Source organism: Nothobranchius furzeri, chromosome 12 (genome assembly GCF_043380555.1).
Source record: "Nothobranchius furzeri strain GRZ-AD chromosome 12, NfurGRZ-RIMD1, whole genome shotgun sequence".
Classification (NCBI taxonomy): Eukaryota; Metazoa; Chordata; class Actinopteri; order Cyprinodontiformes; family Nothobranchiidae; genus Nothobranchius; species Nothobranchius furzeri.
The window spans coordinates 28,335,701-28,358,234 of record NC_091752.1 but is presented as its reverse complement, the minus strand read 5'-3'; the positions used below and the strand labels follow the sequence as shown (position 1 = coordinate 28,358,234).

Genomic DNA, 22,534 nt, shown 5'->3' with positions numbered 1-22,534 from the left:
ATTCGGTTGTTTTGAAATGGCTAAATGTGCATCAGTCTGTTTATTGAATCGTTTAGGAGCATTTTTATTTTAATTTTATTTGTTTTAATCGTCTGTTTGTTTCGGAACAAAAGGAATCAGAGCGCAGTCGTTTTGAGACACATTCTGATTTACTTGCGGTCAGTGAGAGAAAAGCAACATTAGCATCAGGATTACTCATCAGCTGTGATATATATATGAAGAGTAGAGGCGAGTTTTATTAGACTCGTAACTCTTCAGACACCAGAGGAAACTCTGGACGTTCCAGCTGAAGGCCAAATGGCTGCACGTCACAGCCAAAGCCGTAATAACAGCTCAGCTGGGAGCCGAGAAAAGCTGCTGAATGAGATTGAAACACCACAAACTTCTGATGGACTCAAAAACAGAAGAGCTCGACTAAAATCACAATGATTAAAAAAAAGCATGATTTTTAAGATGAAACTTAGAAATGATTCAGAAGGTTAGTTATTAGGACTTAAAAACAAAATTTTTTTCAGCATAAAAATTAGAATTTGTTACATGTCCGTTGTTAATTTGATAACTAAACTAAAACTAGTGAAAGCTTCTTAACTCAGAAATATATTGATTTTGGATAGGCATTTCTGCCTTCACTTAAAAACAAAGAGTAATAAGTTATTGAAACTTAACGTTGTATAATAATAAGCTGGTGCAGCGTCACGTGTGCATTGAGTGAAACCGTCCACCCATTTTCTGAACCCGCTTTGTCCATGCAGGGTCGCGCTGGTGCCTAACTCCAGCGGTCAACGGGCAATCAGGCGGGGTACACCCTGGACAGAGACCGGTCCATCGCAGGGCAACACAGAGACACACAGGACAATCATGCACACACACACACACACACACACACACACACACACACACACACACACACACACACACACACACACACACACACACACACACACACACACACACACACACCTAAGGACAATTTAGACAGACCAATCAACCTAACATTCATGTTTTTGGACTGTGGGAGGACGCCGGAGAACCCACGCATGCACAGGGAGAACATGCAAACTCCTGCAGAAAGATCCCAGGTCGGGAAGCGAACCCAGGACCTTCTGGCTGCAAGGCAACACAAGTGAAACCAAAGAGTGAAACGAAACTAACGGCCGTTTTAAACGAACGATGGCTGCACTTGACCGCAGTTTACAAATCGAGCGCACCTCCTACTGACTTTGTAGCTATTTCTAACTTTTCTGATCCCCCTCTTTGACGTTTTTTCTGAAAGTAGCTAGCGAACAACCTAGAAACATTTCTGGTATCCCTTAGCTACATTATAGATAACTGTTGTTGATATTTCCTGCAGGTTAGCTAAACACTCGTGGAATCTCGTTCGCTAATGAAACGGATCACAGAGACACACTGTACCTACCCACAGGCTCTTGAGCCACTAAAAAACAGAAACAATGTATGCGCGCTGCACACGCACAGGTAGAGTCATTGCCGTGAGACTGGGAGAAGGGTGTGTGCGCGTATGTGTGTGGGGTGTGGGTTGCAACGCACCTCCGATCGCTGTGAAAGCAGGAAGAGATGGCACGCACAAAATGTCTGGGACCAAGGGCGTAGGCAAGGGCGTAACGAGTTTAATATTGGGGGGGGGGGGGGGGGGGCACATTTTGGAAATCTAACACATCTAACAAATCTGTTGTAGGTCAACTTCACTGAAAAAAATACATTTAATGATTATTTCTGATTCTAAAGTGTCACTGAGTGTTTCATGCAGGCTGAACATGAACATAGTCTCCTGCCGCTATCTCCTGCTTTAGCTTCTGATAGAAAATCTGATAGACGGTGAAATTCTAGGATTAGAAAAGTCTGATAGATGTGACTCTGGGTGTAAGGCAAAGCCCAGAAAGACAAGAAAATAACGTTTATAGCCCAGTTCACTAACATTCTGTTGTTGTTTTTTTGATCGGGGACCCATGAGCCAGCCAGAAGGGGAGGAGACTTAGGCTCCCCATTAGCAAGATCCAGGTGACTACAGGCCAACATGGACGTTTTAATTATAAAAAAGCTGTTTATGTGTCAGTACTGTTTTATTTTTATTTAATAGTATGAATGTAGGATATATTATCTTATTCATATGGGTAGAGATGTGTAAACAGATTTAATACAAGACTAAAACTGTGAATATTCAGTCTGAATTGATCTGACTCATCAGAATATTTTAAACTACATCAGCCAACAATGCTGACCAACAATCAGAAAAATCTGTTTGCTTCTGACAGAATGAAAAAAGAAATAATTCACTCACAACAACAGCTGGAACTGCGTTAATTTTCAGATGGACAAAAGAAACAAACAGTGGCTAAAATTGCAGTCTAAATGCACCAGAAAGCAGAGTTTAACACTTATTTTTCTAATATTTCTAAGGAAGCATTTATTTTATTCTTAAACCGTACTGCCCAGCCCTACTTGTTATGGGATTACATTCAGTATATTTAACTGTGTTCACTTATTATTACATTCAAATCTTCCTCTCATCAGCAACCTAAAACCATCTCATTCTTCACTGTAGCACCTCAGCTGGTTCCGATTCACGTCATTTCAAATGGTGCCTCGTTTCGGTACCCGTTCTTCATAACGAGAACTTGCCAAGACAGCTGCGCATGCGCTAGAGCGTTGTAACGTGAGGAAATATGGGTTTTCTGTGCCAAAGGTCATTTGACTCGGCTGGGTCAAGAGCTGGGTCGCTGAGAACTTTCACCCACAGATTAAGACCTGAACGCCAACGAGTCTGGGAGAAACCATCTGAGCACCTGCAGTGCCAGAAGATGTGTTCCCATGGAAAAGCTAGTCATAACATAACATAAAGTCTTAAACTTCCTTTCCTTTATATTAAGTTGTTACATGATCAGTATTATCACTTTGCTCATTATAAATGTGTTTTAATCAAATGAATGATTATTATGCTTTGGGTAATCATAACTATAATGAATCCATACTTAATTAAATAATGTTTGAAGATGTTTTAGTGGTGACCTTCACACACTCAAACACTCACACACACACACTCTCTCACAGTAAACTCCAAAACACATTTGCTCTGACGCACACGTTTTGCTTTGAGAAGAGAAAGGCTTTTGGTAAGTTTCAGTCTTATGATTCAGTTCGAGTTGGTCAACGAGAGAGAGAGGACGTGTGAACAACCGCTAACGGGGGAACGGAGCCCACCGGCTCCTTTCTCCCTCCCCTCTCACGCTGTTCCTGCCAAGCCAGACAGGAATAGCTGAATTACAATCGCTAACGCAGACTCGCCCAGAGTCTTTGATTTTCTGAGTAATTAAACTTAAGAAAGCGCATCTGCAAACGCTTTATCATCAACGTGTACCAGGGGGCATCTCTGGACCGGACCGGTGGACACCTTCGTCTTCTCTGCCAGCCGAGGTGACCTGGATGAAACATCGTCCGTTGACGTTCCGGATCTGAACGAGGGTCCTCGTAGGGTGAGGCAGTCCACGATAGATAGCGTTGATGCATCTTTTTCAACAAAACCTAAGTTTATTCAAACCATCACCTTTCACTCAGACACCTGTTTCTTCCTGAAGCAAAATCAGACGCACACACGCATTCATATCACCTCATTTTCAATTTTCACTACACTTTGCACACACGCATCCATAATCACATCACATCACTCTCAATCTTCAGCACCTCCAACACAAGGTCTATTTGAGCAAGTTTACAATATCAACTGTTAAAGATTGTTCAACAAAGTTGCCAATGTTGATTGTTGTTCCTATGCTTGTCATTTCAAAATCATTAGTTTAATTTGAAGAATTAAATCTTTTAACTTTCAAACTTGTCTCTTCATTGAACTGAAACGCAGACCCACGGATATTATCGACAGTTGAAAACAACCTTTGAGTCTTTGAGTCTTCTTAAAACTATAAAATAGTAAAAAGTAGGATGGTTCCTCTTTCATAAAAGTGAATAAACCATTACTCTACATAATTAAAAGAGCCTAATCAGGTCACTACAGCGTTATGTCGTCGCTCGCTGCGAGCCAGTTGTAAACAGAGCAGCATGGTGGAAAGAACGCACGCTAAAGCTTGGGTCCACTTCACTAAATGTGATGGGTAACTGGGTGATGATGAAACCAGCAACAACGATCTAAGTGAGACATTCTCATTTTAATCTGCTCCGGTAGGTAAATAAAATGTTTAAGATAACGTTAGCTTGATATGTTAGCTTCTGTTTCGCTAATGGTGCGTTCGGTTTCTCCTCGGAACTCCGAATTTCTGACTAGAAGAACATGAACGCGCTTTAAAGTTTAGCTTCACTTCACTAAATGCGACGGGTGATTGGGTGAAGATGAAACCAGCGACAACGATCTAAGTGTGAGGCATCATCGTTTTAATCTGCTCCAGCAGTTAAATAAACTGTTTAAGATAACGGTAGTTTGATATGTTAGCTTCCATTGCCACCATCGTTATCAGCTAATGGTGTGTTTGCTTTCTCCTGGGAAATTCCAACTTCCCAGTAGTAAAAATCAAATGAAAAAGGACAGCCAAAGGAATGAAGATACACAGTAAATTTAGTTCACAGTAAAGATGTTTGCTTCAGTTTAATTATCAGCTTATAAAACTACAAGGACGATGTTAAAATATAAACAGTTGTATGTTATTTATTGTGATATTTATCAAATATGGTTATATATTGAGAAAAATATATATTTAATTATAAAAGTGAATTAAAATATTAAACACTCAAAAGTATCGAAAACTGGTACCGTTAAGTACCGGTATCGATTCCTAGGTACCGGGAATTAGTACCGAATCTATTCAGATGTCAAAGGTACCCATCCCTAGTTTCAAGTAAGTGAAGTTAGAACTGGAGCATTTAATCCCAGAACTACACAAGAACACAGAGAGCATATTAAGACAGCACAAGGAGATAATGGTCAATCACGCTGTTGTGGGGTAATGGGACAGTGCCCACTGACTGACAAACTAAGATATTTCGATGTTTTGTCTGGCTACCCACCTGATTTGTTACATGACCTCTTTGAAGGTATTGTACCTTTAGAATTAGCACTGTGCCTAAATGCCTTAATCAAAGAGAAATACTTCATGCAAGAGGAAATAAATAAATAAATTAAAGAATCCCATACCAATGGTCAGATAAAACAAATGCACCACAAACTTTTCCAGCGACCCTTGCTGCAAGAAAAACTGTGGGTGGGAATGGCCATGAAAATTGGGCTTTGCCCCGGTTTCCGGGGGTTAGGGCTAGTTTGACATTTGTGGGTGCAATGGTGTCAAGGACTTCAAGCGTTTTGCAGTTGAAGTTATTTAAAAGTGAATCAGCACAGCTGGTTGTCAGACTTGTTGATGTATTCATGCGTTCTATAAAAAAAGCAGTGTGAGCACCCAGATACCTTTGTTTGAGAACAACTGATGTGTGATGTGTAGCAGATGAAATGGTTATCTCAGAAAAAACACAGAAATGGTCAGATAGACCCACGTCCTGAACAACAATGTTCAACACATCCACATCTTTTATGATTAAGTTGAGAGTTTGTCCCAGATCGTGGGTTTGATTATGGACATTTTGTTGAAGATCAAATAATTTGAGCACCCCAAGAAATTGTTCTGCAGATTTGTCATTAGCATCATCAACATGAATATTAAAGTCACCCGTTATGAGAAGTTATTTAACAGTCAACTTAAACATATAATTAACAAAACATATACAAAAGAAAAAGGATATTTTCCAATGAAATTGCCATTATTTGTGCATGCATGTAAAACAACTGAGAACATGAATTTAAGAAAATGTTTTATTCCAGCTCGTTTCTGAGAGCCTGTAGCTTAGGTTGAAGTTGCTTTTTTCCAGCATTCAGATTTAAACGATGACATGGATAAAATGAGCTTTTCAGAGTTGCTCTTTTGAAGATTATGCATCAGTCCAAACCAAATCAGCAGTGAATCTGGCTGGGATCTGTGGAACAGCCTCAAGGGCAAAGGAGGACACATGGAGACTCTCAAAGGGAACTTCAGCAGAAGGCTCTTCATTTACAGCTGCCTCCAACTCCCCCTGAAAATGTATACATGTTCAGTAAAATCATACTTAAAAAACTAAAAGGTCAAATAAGCACCACAACTTTGCATGTAAGTAACTCTCTTCTGGGGGGAATGCAAAGATTTCATCAACAAGATTTGTTTTTTAAATAAGCTATTTGTCTTTTCCAAAGAAATGTCCCAAATAAAAGAAAATTATACCAAATCACAAATTACCTTGTAAGTGTAACGGATGTCCAAATCCTCCTTCAGGTGCAGTAGCAGGTCAGCCAGGGCTTGCTGTTCATTCTTGTCCTATTGGCTAAAAATAGGTTGTGATTGTTTAGTATTTTTTGCAATCAGCCTCTGTTAAGGATATCTGAAGAATTTTTTTTTACCTGTTCTCAAAAGTCTTCATGAGTTTTTTCATCTTGCATGAAATTCCAGTCCTCCTCTTTTTGTGCAGCGTCATGCAGAGGTGAGTATGGGATTAGATTTGTGCCAATAGGATCAAGAAACACATTTTGAAGATCAAACAAATATTAAGACATTGAGAGAAAAAAAATTGTTTCAAAAGAAAAACTTACGATCTGAATCAGATTCTTAAAATGATCAAGAAAAACACTTTGACGGTCAAACAAAATTTAAGAAATTGACAGAACAAAAATATTGACTGTAGGAGCCATTTATTTTGTGGGTTGGGCTTTCATCAGTGGTGGTGGTGGTGTCGGGTGCGTCACATGTGATTTAAGTGGGTCCTCAGGTGTTTCGAGAGAGCCGATTACGCATGGGTGGCGGGATGAGCAAACGGTTTTTACCGCTCGCGACACCATGGCACGATATACTTCCTTTTTGTGACGATCAACTGGGAGCACTACTATCCTTGAAACCGCATCATGTAAAACGCCAGCTAAATGCTTGTAAAAGAAAATAAACAAGACTAACGCACAGACAAAAAGAGGTTTGATTTATGAATAGAAGCGCGTCAGAAGCCGCCTCCGCCCTCACCCAGCTGGCTGACAACAGGAAGTGTCAGCACATTGACTAAAGGAAAAAAAATGTTTCACAAGGAGCAGGCAGAACTACGAACTTGTTTAGCCCGTCCAAGTAACATGGAATAAAAATGAATATGTTAAGATGAGTTTTTAATACGTCTTTCTGGAACAATAGACCATTGTCCTGAGGCTAGCACAATGGCTTGCTTAGCAGCTAGCTGGTGAGCTAACGTCTGGTTAAAACCAACTTAAAAAGTGGCTTAACTCACAGATTAACTAAGAAAAGATAAAATATATTATCAATACTCACTTTAGATCCTTAGTAGACACCACAGACAGCAGAAATAACGTGTTTGGGGCTCAAAATTCATGTTGTTGACCGAGGTGGGGGAAAAAAAGTCTTGGAGGCTACATCGCTTCCAGGTCACTGAACTGTCACTCAAGAGAAACCACTGTCCTATGGGAGAGGACTTCTCAGAAGTCCCACTCACCCGAAAGGGTTGTGTCAGAATTGCAACCAAAAACTCAGGGATTGTAAAGGAGAAAGCCAGACAGTGTAAGTGCAAATCAGCGAGAACGAAACTAAGAAAACTGATAACGAAAACATATAGAGGCAAACAGAAAAAGGAAACATACTTTGTTACTCATTTTAAGAAGTTGATTCAGATAGTAAGTTTTACTTTTGAAACTTTTTTTTCCCCTTTAGTCAATATTTTTGTTCTTTCAATTTCTTAGTTTTTGTTTGATCTTCAAAATGTTTTTCTTGATCCTACTGGCACAAATCTAATCCGATACTACAGGTCCAGTCAATAAGGAATATTGCAGATTTTGATTTGTGATCCAATGGAGATCCGTGTAGAGCTGCGTGGGTAAAAGCAAAACATTTACATGCTATTAGACACCGCATTTGAAGAAACCAAGTAAAGCTTTATTATTCAAATTTTGGTCCATAACGTTGATTCAAAGTTGTTATTTTAACTAGGCTATTAACCAGCAGCTTTGTAAAAGACTGTTGAATCTTATTGTTTGAAAAAGAATAAAGTGCAAGACAAACATCATTTTTAAAAGAGACAGGGAATATAAATAGTAATAGCAAACTTATACCTTGATTCCCAATCACTGCAAAATCAAAGTTCAACATCCTTGTCAGTAAGAGGGACCGCAGTGGTGCTTCACAGTGTGGGCCTTGGTCAGCTCTTGGTCTGGAAACTCCTCTGAAAAATAGGAAATAAAGTAGACATCTTAAAACATGACAAATAAATCAAACATTGTTTAGTATTATAGTACTCAGAGTTTCTGTACCTCACATTATGTTTGTGCAAACAAAGGCCCACTTAAGAGAAATACCCTTTAGATAGAAGTGATTGACATATTAACTCATTCCAATTAGCAGGTTACATTTCACTGTAATAGGCCGATGCCTTCAATTTCAAATAAAAACAGATTTTGTTCCTAGAATACAGTGTAGTAAAAATCTTTGTCTTTTAAATTATATCAGAATGTCTTCACTGCACTGTCACTGAGAGGCTGTCATATATTAACATACCACTTTCCAAAGAGATTGTCTTGTACTGTATTACCAACTTTAGGCCAAACAACTCTTTGAATAACAGTTTAACAACACTCAATAGCATTTTGATAAATAAAAATGCTAAAGTAAAATTCTAAAATACTTTCACGTTTCAACCACAAAGCTTACCATACCATACCATACCACTTTATTTATATAGCTCTTTCAACACGGCATTACAACCATACAAAGCGCTGCACAAAAAACAAGCAAGAAAACACAAGTAAAAATAGTCAGGTAGATGGAAAATGTAAAAAGGAGCAAAATAAATATAAACAACAGACTATTAACAGTAAAAGCAAATAAAACCAGAATATAAAAACACAAAATTAAAACTGAATTGACTAGGTGGGATAATGTGTCATGCACGCCGGTGGACGAAACGGAGACGAGGTGAGGATCCAAACGCAGATGAGACAAACAGGCAGGCAAATAGGAATGATGAACATAGGTTTATTGAGCACGCTGACACTGGATCAATGATCCGACATGAAACACAGAACAGAAGGGGTTTAAATACACGAGGAGCGGGAGCTAGGGTGATTGGGAAACAAGAGGCAGGTGGGAGCAATTAACGGAGACAGATTAAAACATAAGGGGAGACAGGAGAGGGTGTGACAGTACCCCCCCCCCCCCCCAAAAGGGCGGATCCCAGATGCCCACAAGAACAAGGAGCAGGGCGGGAGGAGGGGGACCCGGAGGGAGGGCCCAGAGGAACCGAGGGACAGATGGAGAGGCGGCAGGGATCAGCAGAGTCCGGGGGCCTGCGCCTGCGGCAGATGAGGTGACGGGCCCTTGGAGGCCGGCGCCTGCGGCAGAAGAGGAGGCGACGGGCCCTTGGAGGCCGGCGCCTGCGGCAGAAGAGGAGGCGACGGGCCCCTGGACGCCGGCGCCTGCGGCAGAAGAGGAGGCGACGGGCCCCTGGAGGCCAGCGCCTGCGGCAGAAGAGGAGGCGACGGGCCCCTGGAGGCCGGCGTCTGCGGCAGAAGAGGAGGCGACGGGCCTCTGGAGGCCGGCGCCTGCGGCAGAGGAGGAGACGAGGACAGACCCTTGGGGGCCTGCGTCTACGATAGAGGAGCTCTGCAGGCTGGGCCGGTGACAAAGTCTCTGCGGGCTGGGCTGCTGACAAAGTCTCTGCGGGCTGGGCCGGAGCGGCCTTCAAAACCACCATCGGAACTGGAGACTGTGGAGACGTTGGACTGGACGGAGCGTCGACCTCTTGAGTGCAGACAGCATCCTCAGACGAGCCGACTTCAGACGAGGCGACGTCATTAGACGAGCCGACTTGGGAGGCAACGTCATCGGACGAGCCGACTTGGGAGGCGACGTCATCGGATGAGCCGACTTGGGAGGCAACGTCATCGGACGAGCCGACGTCAGAGGAGGAGGCGACGACATCGGACGAGCCGACTTCAGAGGAGGAGGCGACGACATCGGACGAGCCGACTTCAGAGGAGGAGGCGACGACATCGGACGAGCCGACTTCAGAGGAGGAGTGGACGTCATCGGACGAGCCAACTTCAGAGGAGGAGGCGACGTCATCGGACGAGCCGACTTCAGAGGAGGAGGCGACGTCATCAGACGAGCCGACTTCAGAGGGGGCGGCGACGTCATCAGACGAGCCGACTTCAGAGGGGGCGGCGACGTCATCAGACGAGCCGACTTCAGAGGGGGCGGCGACATCATCAGACGAGCCGACTTCAGAGGAGGAGGTGACGTCGTCAGACGAGCCGACTTCAGAGGAGGAGGTGACGTCGTCAGACGAGCCGACTTCGGAGGGGGCGGCAACGTCATCAGACGAGCCGACTTCGGTGGGGGCGGCAACGTCATCAGACGAGCCGATTTCGGTGGGGGCGGCAACGTCATCAGACGAGCCGACTTCGGTGGGGGCGGCAACGTCATCAGACGAGCTGACTTCGGAGGGGGCGGCGACGTCATCAGACGAGCCGACTTCAGAGAGGGCGGCGACGTCATTAGACGAGCCAACTTCAGAGGGGGCGGCGACGTCATCAGACGAGCCGACTTCAGAGGAGACGTCATCAGACGAGCCGACTTCAGAGGAGACGTCATCGGGCACGTCGACTTCAGAACAGGAAGGGGCGTCGACTTCAGAACAGGAAGGGGCGTCGACTTCAGAACAGGAAGGGGCGTAGACTTCAGAACAGGAAGGGGCGTCGACTTCAGAACAGGAAGGGGCGTCAACTTCAGAACAGGAAGGGGCATCGACTTCAGAACAGGAAGGGGCGTCGACCACAGGACCAGATCGGGGGTCGACCACCATCGACTTCTGGTCCGGGGGCGTCGACTTCTGGTCCTTCGATTTTCGTACCGTAGACCTCTGGACCACTGGTCTCTGGACCGGAACCGGAACAGTCTGCTTCTGGCCCGGAGGAGTCGGCTTCTGGACCCCCGACTTCTGGACTGGATCCGGTACCGTCTGCTTCCAGGTCGGTACCCTCTGCCTCTGGGCCCGCTCCCTCGGCTTTTGGGCCGGTGGCAAAGCCGCTGCTGGGAGAGCTTGGAATGATGAGGAGAGGAGGGAGGTCAGCTCCTCCAGCTGTAGCTCCCTGAGGCTGAGCGTCCGACGGAGCTGGACCAGCTCAGCCCGCTGACCGGCGAGCTCCGCTGGATGAACCCCGGGCTCGCTCCTCTGGCCCTGAGACGAGGAGGCCAGAGCATCCAGATGAGACTCCTGGCGGCTCATGAGCTCGCGGAACCGGCCGAGCTCTGCCTGGAGCTCTATCAGCCAGGCTGCGATCGCTCCACCTGCAGACGACGGGGGCGCCGATGGGACCGGTGATGGGACTGCTGGCCTGGCCGGGGGCGGGTACAACGCGCTGAGTCGGGCAGGGGCAGCAGCGAGTCCGCAGTTCCGCGCCGGGACACAGGGCTGCGGTGGAGCTCGGCGTTCTTCTCCACGCCGCGGACCAACTCCGGGGGAACAGACCGCCAGTCTCGTGCCCACGAAACTGGAGCGATCTGGCAGCGGCTCCCGGTCCAAACATTCCTCCGGTTCCGGGAGGACAGGGAGGAACGCCGCGGCCGAAGGTCGGCGATGCCGGCGGCAGGCGAGGCGGAGCTGGGGCTGGAGAGGGAGAAGCCGGCTGGTGGGTCGGGGTAAGCCACTGGAGCAGGTTCTCCCAAGGCAGAGTCTCCCGGCTGGATCCATCAACGGGTTCGGGTCGGATCATTCTGTCATGCACGCCGGTGGACGAAACGGAGACAAGGTGAGGATCCAAACGCGGGTGAGACAAACAGGCAGGCAAATAGGAATGATGAACATAGGTTTATTGAGCACGCTGACACTGGATCAATGATCCGACATGAAACACAGAACAGAAGGGGTTTAAATACACGAGGAGCGGGAGCTAGGGTGATTGGGAAACAAGAGGCAGGTGGGAGCAATTAACGGAGACAGACTAAAACATAAGGGGAGACAGGACAGGGTGTGACACAATGGATGAGCTAAGGAGTTATGGAATTAGGGATCGAATGCGTAAGTGAAGTAGAGGGTGTTCAGAAGAGATTTAAAGACGGCGATAGAGGAAGCTTGCCTAACCTGCAGTGGTAATGAGTTCCATAACTTTGGGGCACAGACTGAAAAAGCCCTTTCCCCACGAGTCTTCAAACGTGCCTTAGGGACAGTTAAGAGGAGTTGATCTTCAGACCTAAGAGCACGAGGAGGGTGGTAGAAACAACAGAAGTGACATTAGGCGACAGATAGTTGAGGTCTGGTTGCTGGGCTGCTCTAACACTAGTTGGACTAAAAATGATTACCTCTGTTTTGGAGTCGTTCAGATGTAGGAAGTTGTCAGCCAACCATTGCTTGACTTCGTGAAGACAATTGAACAGAGGTTTAGTGGAGTCTTTGGGTTTCAGTGAAAAATAAATTTGACAATCATCTGCATATAGATGGTAAGACACTGCATGCTGTTTGAGAACAGCTCCCAAGGACAGAATATAAATACAGAACAGTAACGGGCCGAGGATGGAACCTTGAGGAACCCCCCATGGAAGGGAGAGTGTTTCGGATGAATAATCATCCAGCATGACCCTAAGGGACCTGTCATGGAAGTAAGACCTAAACCAGTCCAGGGCCGAACCTGAGATGCCAGCTCAAGTCCGTAGTGTAGAGATCAAGATGTTGTGATCAACCGTATCAAAGGCTGCAGATAGATCCAGAAGCACCATAACCACATGGAACCCTGAATCTAATGCCAGAAAGATGTCATTAAACACCCGAACAAGAGCAGTTTCAGTGCTGTGCTGTTTTCTGAACCCAGACTGAAACATGTCCATTACCTGATGGTCATTAAGATGTATAAGTAACTGTTCGTACACTACTTTCTCAAATACTTTAGATAAAAATGGTAACTTAGAGATTGGACGGAGATTAGAGAATTTGGCAGGATCCAGACCAGGTTTTTTTCAGCATTGGCTGCACAACAGCGTGTTTAAAGTCACGAGGAACCACAGCCGAGGTCAAGCTACCATTAATAATATCCAGCACATATTGCCCAATCAACGGAAATACCTCCTTCAGGAGACGAGGTGGAACAACGTCATCTGGAGACCCCGATAGCTTCATGGTAGCAATAGCTTTTTCCAGACAAGACAGAGAAATGGGTTGAAAACTATTAAATAAGCCATGAGTGGGAATGACAGTAACAGGAACATTGGAAGTAGGCGGAATCTGAGCTCTGATATTATCAACCTTATCTAAAAAAAACTGAAGGATTTGGTTGCACAAGCCAGCAGAGACAGAGGAAAATAGTGTTTTAACAGGTGAAAGCATAGCATTCATGGTTTTATACAAAACAGCTTGATTATTAGAATTAGCAGAAACAATCCCAGCAAAGAAACGATTTCTAGCGCCTCTAACAGCTATTTGATACTGCGACCACGCCTCTCTCATGGCTTCAAAGGAGACCATAAGCCCATCTTTACTCCATTTACGCTCCAGTCTTCTGCAGTTTTGCCTGATTGAACGAGTGCGCTCGTTCAGCCAAGGGTCAGGCCTAATCTTGGTCAGTCTGGATTTTAATGGAGCTACAGAATCCATCGCAGCTAGACAGGATGAATTAAGAAGATGCAAATAACTCTCAACATCAGTAAAATCGCAGGGGGCTGATATCAGAAAAAAAGCATTTACAAAATCTCCAGCAGTAGAGGGAGTAATAACTCGAGAGAGACGAGTGTGGACATGATCAGTACGAGAAGTGGAAGCCACGTCCAGGTTAAACAGAACTGGTGAATGATCAGAGAAAGTAGCAGGGAGAATAACCAAGTCACTGCTACTCAGCCCATGAGACAGAACCAGGTCCAGTGTGTGAACATGGCCACGCATGGGCCCATTCACGAGTTGGGACAGGCCAAACGAATCGACAAGATCCAAAAAGTCCTTCACCATATTTGTCGGGACAACAGACATGAATATTAAAATCCCCCAACAGGAGGAGACGGTCATATTTACAGAAGATTTGAGCTAGAAACGCCGCAAATTCATCTAAAAAGTCCTTATTATATTTTGGAGGACGGTAAATAAGTGCGCACAGCATGGGAGGCGATTGACCCAGCTCAAAGGCGCTTAGCTCAAAAGTTAGTGGAGATGAAGAGGGGACTGTAAGGTTACAGATAAGACCAGATTTAAATAAAGTCAACAGACCGCCGCCACGGCGCTGCACTCTTGGAGTGTTAATGTAGGAGCAGCCAGGTGGAAGGACCTCCGCGAGTGTGGAGGACTCACCCGGGTGGATCCAAGATTCAGTGGCGCATAAAACGTCCAAGCTGTTGTAGTTGAAGAAATCTTTCAGGATAAAAGTTTTATTCCCAATGGATCTAGTGTTGATCAGCGCGAAGCGAGTCAGCAGCAGAACCGGCGGTGGGGAAGCACCCGCCCCAGCGAACCTCATCACATGCCGCAGATTGCCGGGGTTTACTCCGTGCTGGCGCCGATGGCAAAACGAGGAGCGGGGAGGCGATCCGAAGAAGGTCACAGGGACAACAGGAACCAGGCACCTCTTTCTAGCATCCGCTGAACCCAGAAAGCGCCGGTCAACTCCCCAAGCGCAGAACTTGGACCTGACCAGGCGACCTCCACGTTTCCCACGCCGGCGATGCCTCTTCCGTATTCGTGGAGGACGAGGTAAGCGACACAGACAGGCTGGTATGTCAGTCAGAAATGAGTGGGTTGACCCACTTTGTTCCAGAGCAAACAGAGATATGCTCACAGTTGATCGGATTTGTAAAAGAGTAAGTCTGTCATACACCAGGAGTGAGTTTATGTTAAAACATAAACAGAGCAGAATCATAAAAAAAAAATCATAATAACAAGAGGAGACGGACGGCGTGCCTGACATGCTGGCGCCATCTTGTCTTATAGGTTACGCTTTTTGAAACCTATACTGTTGTTTTGGAGATAAACTGTAGGTCACGCAGCATAGACATCTTTTTGTTTGCCACAGTTATGGTTTGTGAATCTACTCAACCTGCTCTACCTCCTGAGCTACTGCTGCCCCTTACATGAGAATCCAGGGTGAGGGCTGGGCCAAAGGTCACACCGAGATTCCTAACAGAGGGTTTGGTGTGAGATGAAAGCTGACCAAGAGAGTCTCTGACTTTGGGAACCAGCTTGTCTGGGGCACAGATGAGGATCTCAGTCTTATCTTCATTCAGCTGAAGAAAGCTCCCAGCCATCCAGGTTTTGATAGAGTCTAAGCAGGTGTGTAACAGCTGCAGCTTAGACATCTCATGGGGCTTAAAGGAGATGTACAGTTAGAGGAAGCAGGTATCATCCACCTCCAGTTCTCATTGTTAATGAAATTCATCCTAATGTCATGTAAATCTTCTCACCCAGCTTTATCCTTCAAGAAATTAGACCTTTTCCAGTTGCTCAAGTTCACATTTTGTAAAATTTCCCAGTGAGATCAATAGGTTTAGGTTATCTTACGCTAATCAGCCCTCGAATAAAAACAAAAGTTCCTAACAGTTATTTACGAGACAATCAACAGCTGGTTTAAAATTAAGACATATCTGATAAAAAAAATTCTGCGTGCTTCCAAGGCAAATTATGGTCAAATCTCCAGAACAAGTGGAGTTCCTCATGGTTCAATTCTTGGACCTATCTTGCTTTTGTTTTATATTCAGGTGTTTTGTTTTTACTGCATTTTTGATGATGATGTTCAGTTCTAGTACCCATTGATTCAAAGTGAGCTCCATAAATTGCCCTCTCTATTTAACTAGAAACATTTAAAGTTGTTGAGCAACACCTTTAAAGTTAATAAATTATAATAGATTAAACTGAAACTTTAATTGTTGCACCAGATAGTGCTATTGCTGCTATTAAACAGCAAGTGGAAGAATTGGGACTCTCCCAAAAGCCAGTCTGGTGCTGTGTAGTGAAGCTTGTCCCTGGAGCATCATCAACGACTGTTATTGCTTTTCTATCTGAGGAATATCTCAAACTCGGAACAATGGTGTGAACTGTGATGATAATTAATACTTGTGTCTCCAAGCAATCATGATGTGCCAGGTATCCCAGAATTCTCCTGGAAAACTTACATCTGTTTAAAAGTCCTAACACTGGCAACCAATCTGTTTTATTGTCCTTTTTAAATTATTGGTTCCAACTTTTTAGAGCTTTGCAACGAGAAACTTTGACTGATGTTGCTTCTTGCATTTCAAGGTCATCTAATCAGAACTTTTTATTTGTTTTCCAGACTTACTTTATGACAGAAATAAACTTCATTCAGGCCTACTCACTTCTCAGCTGGGACATTTCACACTGAGATGTACTACTTCCAAGTTTCTAAAAATTAATCTGAGGCTGATCATTTAGACCATCACTTCAAACAAAAGTGATAGAAGTTCACTTTTATTTTTAAAAGTGCTCAGAAAAATGCATCTCAATGCCAAATTAAAATGTGAGCACTGACCTGATGAAGCATCTTCAAGAAAATCCTAACTGTGAGTATCTGATGTGATGAGTGTTGGCCATTTTACCAAAAAGATGTCCATTCCTAGTTTATTTCTAGACTCTTTTAGATTTTTTTGAGTGACCGCAGCAGCTCAAGTGCTTGAGCGGGTTATCAAGCAAAAAGGTTGCAGGTTCAATCCCGGTTCCAACTGGAGAATGCTGCTGTTGTGTCCTTGGGCAAGACACTTAACCCGCTTGCCTTGCAGTTTGTATTAATCAGTTTCAGAGAGACTGGTGGTGCTGTGGCTACATCGTAGCTCATCTCCACCAGCGTGTGTGTGCGTATGGATGAATGACTGATTGCATTGTGAAGCGACTTGGGGGGTTAGAAACATAAAAAGGTGCTATACAAATACAGGCCATTTACCATTTTTTCCCCCAAATGAAAAAGTAAAACTATTTCCCGCTGTCCTTGGTACTGAAATGTTGTTAATTTTATTGTTGCAAAAAAAAAAAAAAAAAACAACCATATGAGGGTCAACTAAATAACCCACACACACTGCTGTGTACAAAATTGGAATAAAACAAATTACTGAAAAAACAATCAACTATTTTCAACATTTAATAATTTCATAAATACAACTGTAAAAACAAAACAACACTTTGTATATTTATCTGGCTAATGAACTCAAAAATAAATACACAACAAAAACATTGCAGGCCTAGTGCAATGATTTCAGGTTCTGCTGGTAATTCCTGTAATGATAGCACGTGACCAGTAGAGGTCAGGCTTGCATCACAGAAGTAAATAGTCTGAAACTGATTTCTTTAGATGAAGACCAGTGAAAGAGATGCTGAAAGAAAGTAAAGTTCAAAATAAATTAGGACGAGATCCAATATGTTTAAAAACCTCAAGAAGCAACTTTTTTTTATTATAACTCATAAAACACAGAATATTACAAGTCAGACTTTAGTTTTAAATGCTTGAAAGTGCTGTACTTTTCTGGCCTGGCAAGCCAGACTAAATAAATGTATTATTCAAACTTTGCAAAGCAAGAATTTGGTCTATTCACTAGACTAGTACTTTCTATAAATTATGCATACAAGTTCCTAATATTTGATGAATCATGCAAAGATTTTTCAGAAAATGTCATGATTTTCATCAGTTTGTAATATGATTTTTCTCTAAATTAAACCTTTTTTATATTTGGTCCTTTTCCATGTCAAACATTCCTATTGTTGACCATATGCTGAATGGTCCAAGCAAAATCCACAATTATCCAAAACCCTATTTGAACTATTTGACCACCATAAAGTTTCCCCAGTTAATTTTTGTTTTAATGCCCATTGAGTCTCTATAAAGTTATATTTTTGCATCATATGTGCATAAGTTGATGATTTGCCACGACAATGATTTCTGGAAGACTCTGTGAGCTTAGGCCTCTTGAGGAATAAAAATATCACAGGCAAGTAACATTAATCCAGATTGCTGCACATTTGATGATATTGATTAAAGGAAATGTAAGATATGTTCTATTAAACATCAGAGCCAGTTTAACTGTTCTAAAATGGGCAGACAGTTGCGTAATGAATGCTAAACTCTGGTTTGAGAGGAAGCTTTTCATTTCCACATTTTGCATCATATTTGCTTAGGAGGGCAGATTGTGATGAGGAGAATATTCAGTTCAGTTTGCTGGTTTCAATAGAACAACTTAGATATTTGGTATATGATTCATTTGGATTATGATTAATCTGATTGATGATTAACTCAAATGTGTTTAATTAAAATCCAACCATGGTAATTATCTGTCACTATCTAACTCACTTTGACAAAAGTTCAGTTATCAGTCCAGGCTTAGAGACAGGTTACTGTCAATGAATAGAAAACCTTGCGTCACGTGACTGGTCAGCCGGGTAATAGAGTGGCGCAGCTGTTCCAAACTGAGCACGTGTTTGCTTCAGGGCAGAAACAGATCGAGGCAAACTACATCCTTTATTTATTTGCTTGTTTGATTTCATTAAAACATTTTTGAGAAGACCAAACGTGCGTCACGCTGGTGCACGACTCACTTTCCTCAGTTTACGTTGGGCTCAATTTAAAACAACAAACTGGAACTGATGGCATAAAGCGCGTTACTCGTCTCGTGCGTAAAAACACCAAGAGACCGAACCGCAAGTTGGAGAAAAGGAAAAGGAGAGGGTGGAGGAGCCCCCCTCCCCCCCAAACACCAAGGTCCTGATAGACACCCCCCTCCTCATAACCCAACTCCTCTCCAGACCTGCGCAGATGGCCCTAGTGTCCAAACCGGAGTCTGGATCTGCATGAGTTCAGAGTTAGAAGATGAGCGCTGATTAGGAGTTTAACTCTTTCTCCGGCGTCTGAAAAGTAAAACTAGTCCTGGGGTCATGTTGACGCACGCGGGTCTGTGAGCACACGCGCCACGCTTCTGCTGGTGATGCCATGCCGCGCAGTCACACTGGCGACGAGAGCGGCAGCACCGGGCTCTGGGTGAGGACTTCCACCGGCAGCCGGTCTCAGGACTACGGACTCAAAGATGTGGAGTGTGGACGCAGAACGATGAATAACGCGGCGCGGGTCGGGGACGGTCTTCTGTCCTCCGCCGCTGCAGGTGCGGAGCGGCACCAGGGCGCCAGGCTCAGCCTGCTGGGGAAGCCGCTGACCTACAGCTCTCAGAGCGGCCGCAGGAACGCTCGGTACCGGAAGCTCCAGAATTATCTCTACAACGTGCTGGAGAGACCGAGGGAGTGGGCTTTTGTTTACCACGCGTTTGTGTGAGTACAAACTTTCTGCTTTTAAAACTAAAATTCGAAGTTTTAAAAACAATGTTTTCAAAAAGCTTTAATATTATTGGGTCATGGGGCACAAATCAGTGTCGCATTCTCTCACACAAACATCCAAACACAAAATTATCTTATTCCCAGTTTAACATGTCAGTTAGAGAAACAAATTCAACTGCAAATAGTGAAAATATGCCCACATCTACCATGCAAGTTAATGGTTAATGGGAAGCAATGTAAATTAGTCACCTCTTCACTAATCTGCAGAATTACTTTAGAAGAGCCAATAAAAGGTGACTAATATTAAGCAGCTGCTTCCTCCTTGCAAGATATTAAGTGATTCATCTTGTTTTCAGAGTCTGGCTTTGGGAGGAAACTTATAAGGTCCTTAGATTCAAACCAGCTGCACCCACTGACCACTTCTCATGTGAGAACGTTTTGTTTATTTGTTCTGGGGAGAAATGATCTTCAGAATAATAATGCCATCAGTTGGTTTGAGCTGTCTTGGCTGGTGTCTGAATAAATGGATTTGCTGTTGTGTTTATTAAATGTTATTTAGGATCAAAGAGTGTAGCTCAGTGGTGCTTGTGAGTTGTTTCTGTAAGTTTTTTTTCTCTGTCATCAGAGATGATTGTCATCAAATCTGTGATGCACCTCAGAGTGGCTGGCGATATTCTAGGAGCAGTGGCGGCTCCAGAAATGTTTTACTGCAGGTGCTATGAAGGAGCAAGTCTTTTTATTGAGGGTGCTATGAAGGAAGTAGTCATGCGTCCTATTGTTCTCTAAAACACCTTCAACACTAGCAGATACACATGCGTGCACAACACCTCAACAACACCGGAAACAATCATTAATATACATCATAAACATATGAACAATCGCTGACTTTTCCATGAAATCATAAACACATACAACCACACAGAAAACCATCTATAGTGTTGCAAGGTTAGCTAACATTAGCGGTAGCATTTCCAGCGGTAAAACCCTCGACTGCTGAAGCGGTTGAGGGTTGACTCTCTTCATCCAGATCCGTAGATTTTTGTGGGTCTGAGATCACTGCCAAACATTCATTTGTGTCTGACTGAACCTGTGGAAATGTGGGCAACAAAAAAACGATCCATTTGACCACTAGCTCTACCTTTCACTGTTCACAGGTGGAAAATGAGGTCAAAGGTTAACATCAATTTCCTGTTTTGGTTTAGATTTTTACTATCTATATGATAATTTACTGATTATTTTTGTTTTGTATGGTAAATATTATCACATCCACACATTAACTAAAAATTAAATTGTAAAAAAATAAATCTAATATTTACTTGGGGGTGCTATGGGGGTGCAATGACTAATCCAGGGGTAGCTATAGCGCCCCCTAGCACCCCCCTGGCGCCGCCACTGTCTAGGAGAGATCTTTTATTTACATGAAGCTATGGGAGATTATCACCCAGATAGCTGCAAACATCTAGCTGAATGAACACTTTTCCAACAATAAAAATCATTCATTCAACTTACACTGCAAATTCAGTGACCAGCGTTCCCATTGTTGGCAGCATTGCATCCCTTCCCACTCTGAAGCATTCCTGTTAGTAGAGGAGCCCTGTGAGAAGGAAGTGGAGCTGTCAGAGAAGAGGCTGCAAAAGCCGGATGCGGACGTTTTATTTGCTCCTGCAGGACAGCCGGGGTCGCCGGGGTTAAGTAGTTACATCTGCTCTGGGCTGCAGCCTCCCACACTGTGTAGTTTGGATCAGCTGCACACATTAAACAAATCAAACCATTGGTTTAAGTGGGATGAAGAGAGATTAAGAAAATAGTCTCACGTTTCAGGCTAGTTCAAACGGAAAGTGCGGATGAAGACAAATAGATTTTTAGGAGGAAGATCTGACAGCAAAGTGACTTAACTGTGAATATTTTCTATTAAAAATCAAATGAATGGGTGCAAAGCAGCCATGTTTAATGTATTAAATACTTATTTGAAACATAAGAGCATCTTGTTTGCCTGCAGCCATCTGGGTCGTGAATTTATCTTGGTTATTTGAACATAATGGAGGATATTCATGTGAATGTAAACAAAATTTTGTAAAGAAAAAGGTTACACTCATTCTGCGTATAACTACTAGTGATTTATCAGTCTTTTGTGGACTGTGCATGTAACGTGTGTACAAGCTTGACGTGTCCTCTTCTACCCAAAACACCTTGAGCATGCTGGATTTACGCTTAGCTGACACACTTTTGTGCAGAAATGTAATATTTTTTTAAATGTCAAATCAAACTGACATTACAATATAAGTGCTCACTCACTAACCTCTAGAAATCTCACCAAAATGAAAAGAATAGAAATTTATCAATCTTAAGAAAAAAATCAGCATCTTCATTTATGGGGATTGTTGTGCTGGTCTGTGAGAAGAAAGAGCCGAGCTGAAAAGCAAAGCTCTTAATTTATTGGTCTGTGTGTCACGAGAATCCTATAAAAATTAGATTCTAGATCCAAGCAGCTGATTTTCCCCTGTTGGGTGGCCGGATTCAGCTTGAGAGAAGTGGTGAGGAGCTTCATCTTCGAAGTAGAGCAGCTGTTCCTCCTCATTTTCAGCCGAGGTGGCAGAGCCAGACCCAGAAGTCTCTGAAGGGATTATTTATCCCCGCTGGTCTTGGGAATGCTTTGGGATCTCAGGAGGGGATGAAAAGTCTTACTGGACCTGAGACTTTCCTGACCCCTTTTTAGGATAAGCAAAGGAAAAGGGATTGATGGAAAAATTAAACTGCAAACTTCTGAGGTGTTGATTGTTAAAATCAGCATAGTAAACATTCACATAAAAGGTGTAAAGTGCTTTGGAGTCCTATAGAGCGCTTTATGAGTAAAGGCCGTTTAGCCAATTTTGTGACACCTGTGAGACCGAGAGCTGTGCAATGTAAGAAAAACCTGCCATCAGACGAGATTCCAGGTTTCCTTAAAACCTTTAAGCCAGGAGTTCTCAATCCTGGTCTTGGAGGGCCGGTATCCAGCATGTTTTAGTTATTTCCCTTCTTCAACACACTTGTTTCAATAGTTGAATCACCTGTTCAATAACTCATCAGGCTCTGCAGAGGCCACCTAATCACCTGCTGGTTAAAACCATGTGTGTTGATGCAGAGAAACAACTAAAACATGCTGGGTACCGGCTCTCCAGGACCAGGAATGAGAACCCCCTGCTTTAAGCAACTCGTATTCAAACAC

At 43.6% G+C, this 22,534-nt stretch overlaps 1 protein-coding gene and 1 long non-coding RNA gene across 7 annotated transcripts in view; one reads left to right on the top strand and one right to left on the bottom strand.

Annotated features, from left to right (window-relative positions):
* Window positions 1–5,837: 5,837 nt before the first annotated feature.
* On the bottom strand, window positions 5,838–21,623 carry LOC129166811 (uncharacterized). The gene is made up of 5 exons (XR_008565718.2): window positions 20,836–21,623; window positions 8,147–8,256; window positions 6,446–7,903; window positions 6,285–6,369; window positions 5,838–6,084 (listed from the first exon to the last, which is right to left on the bottom strand). It is a non-coding gene; the product is annotated as an uncharacterized lncRNA (long non-coding RNA).
* kcnq5a (potassium voltage-gated channel, KQT-like subfamily, member 5a) overlaps window positions 18,491–22,534 on the top strand; it is a 177,101-nt gene continuing 173,057 nt past the window's right edge. For 3 of the 6 annotated variants that reach the window (XM_054750270.2, XM_054750272.2, XM_054750271.2), the window contains exon 1: window positions 18,498–19,320. In XM_054750270.2, the coding sequence (XP_054606245.2) occupies window positions 18,989–19,320 (332 nt within the window). In that variant the 5' untranslated portion in view covers window positions 18,498–18,988. Of the gene's footprint in view, window positions 19,321–22,534 lie in introns of all 6 variants that reach the window. The other 3 variants (XM_054750267.2, XM_054750269.2, XM_054750268.2) reach the window with 2 other exon arrangements.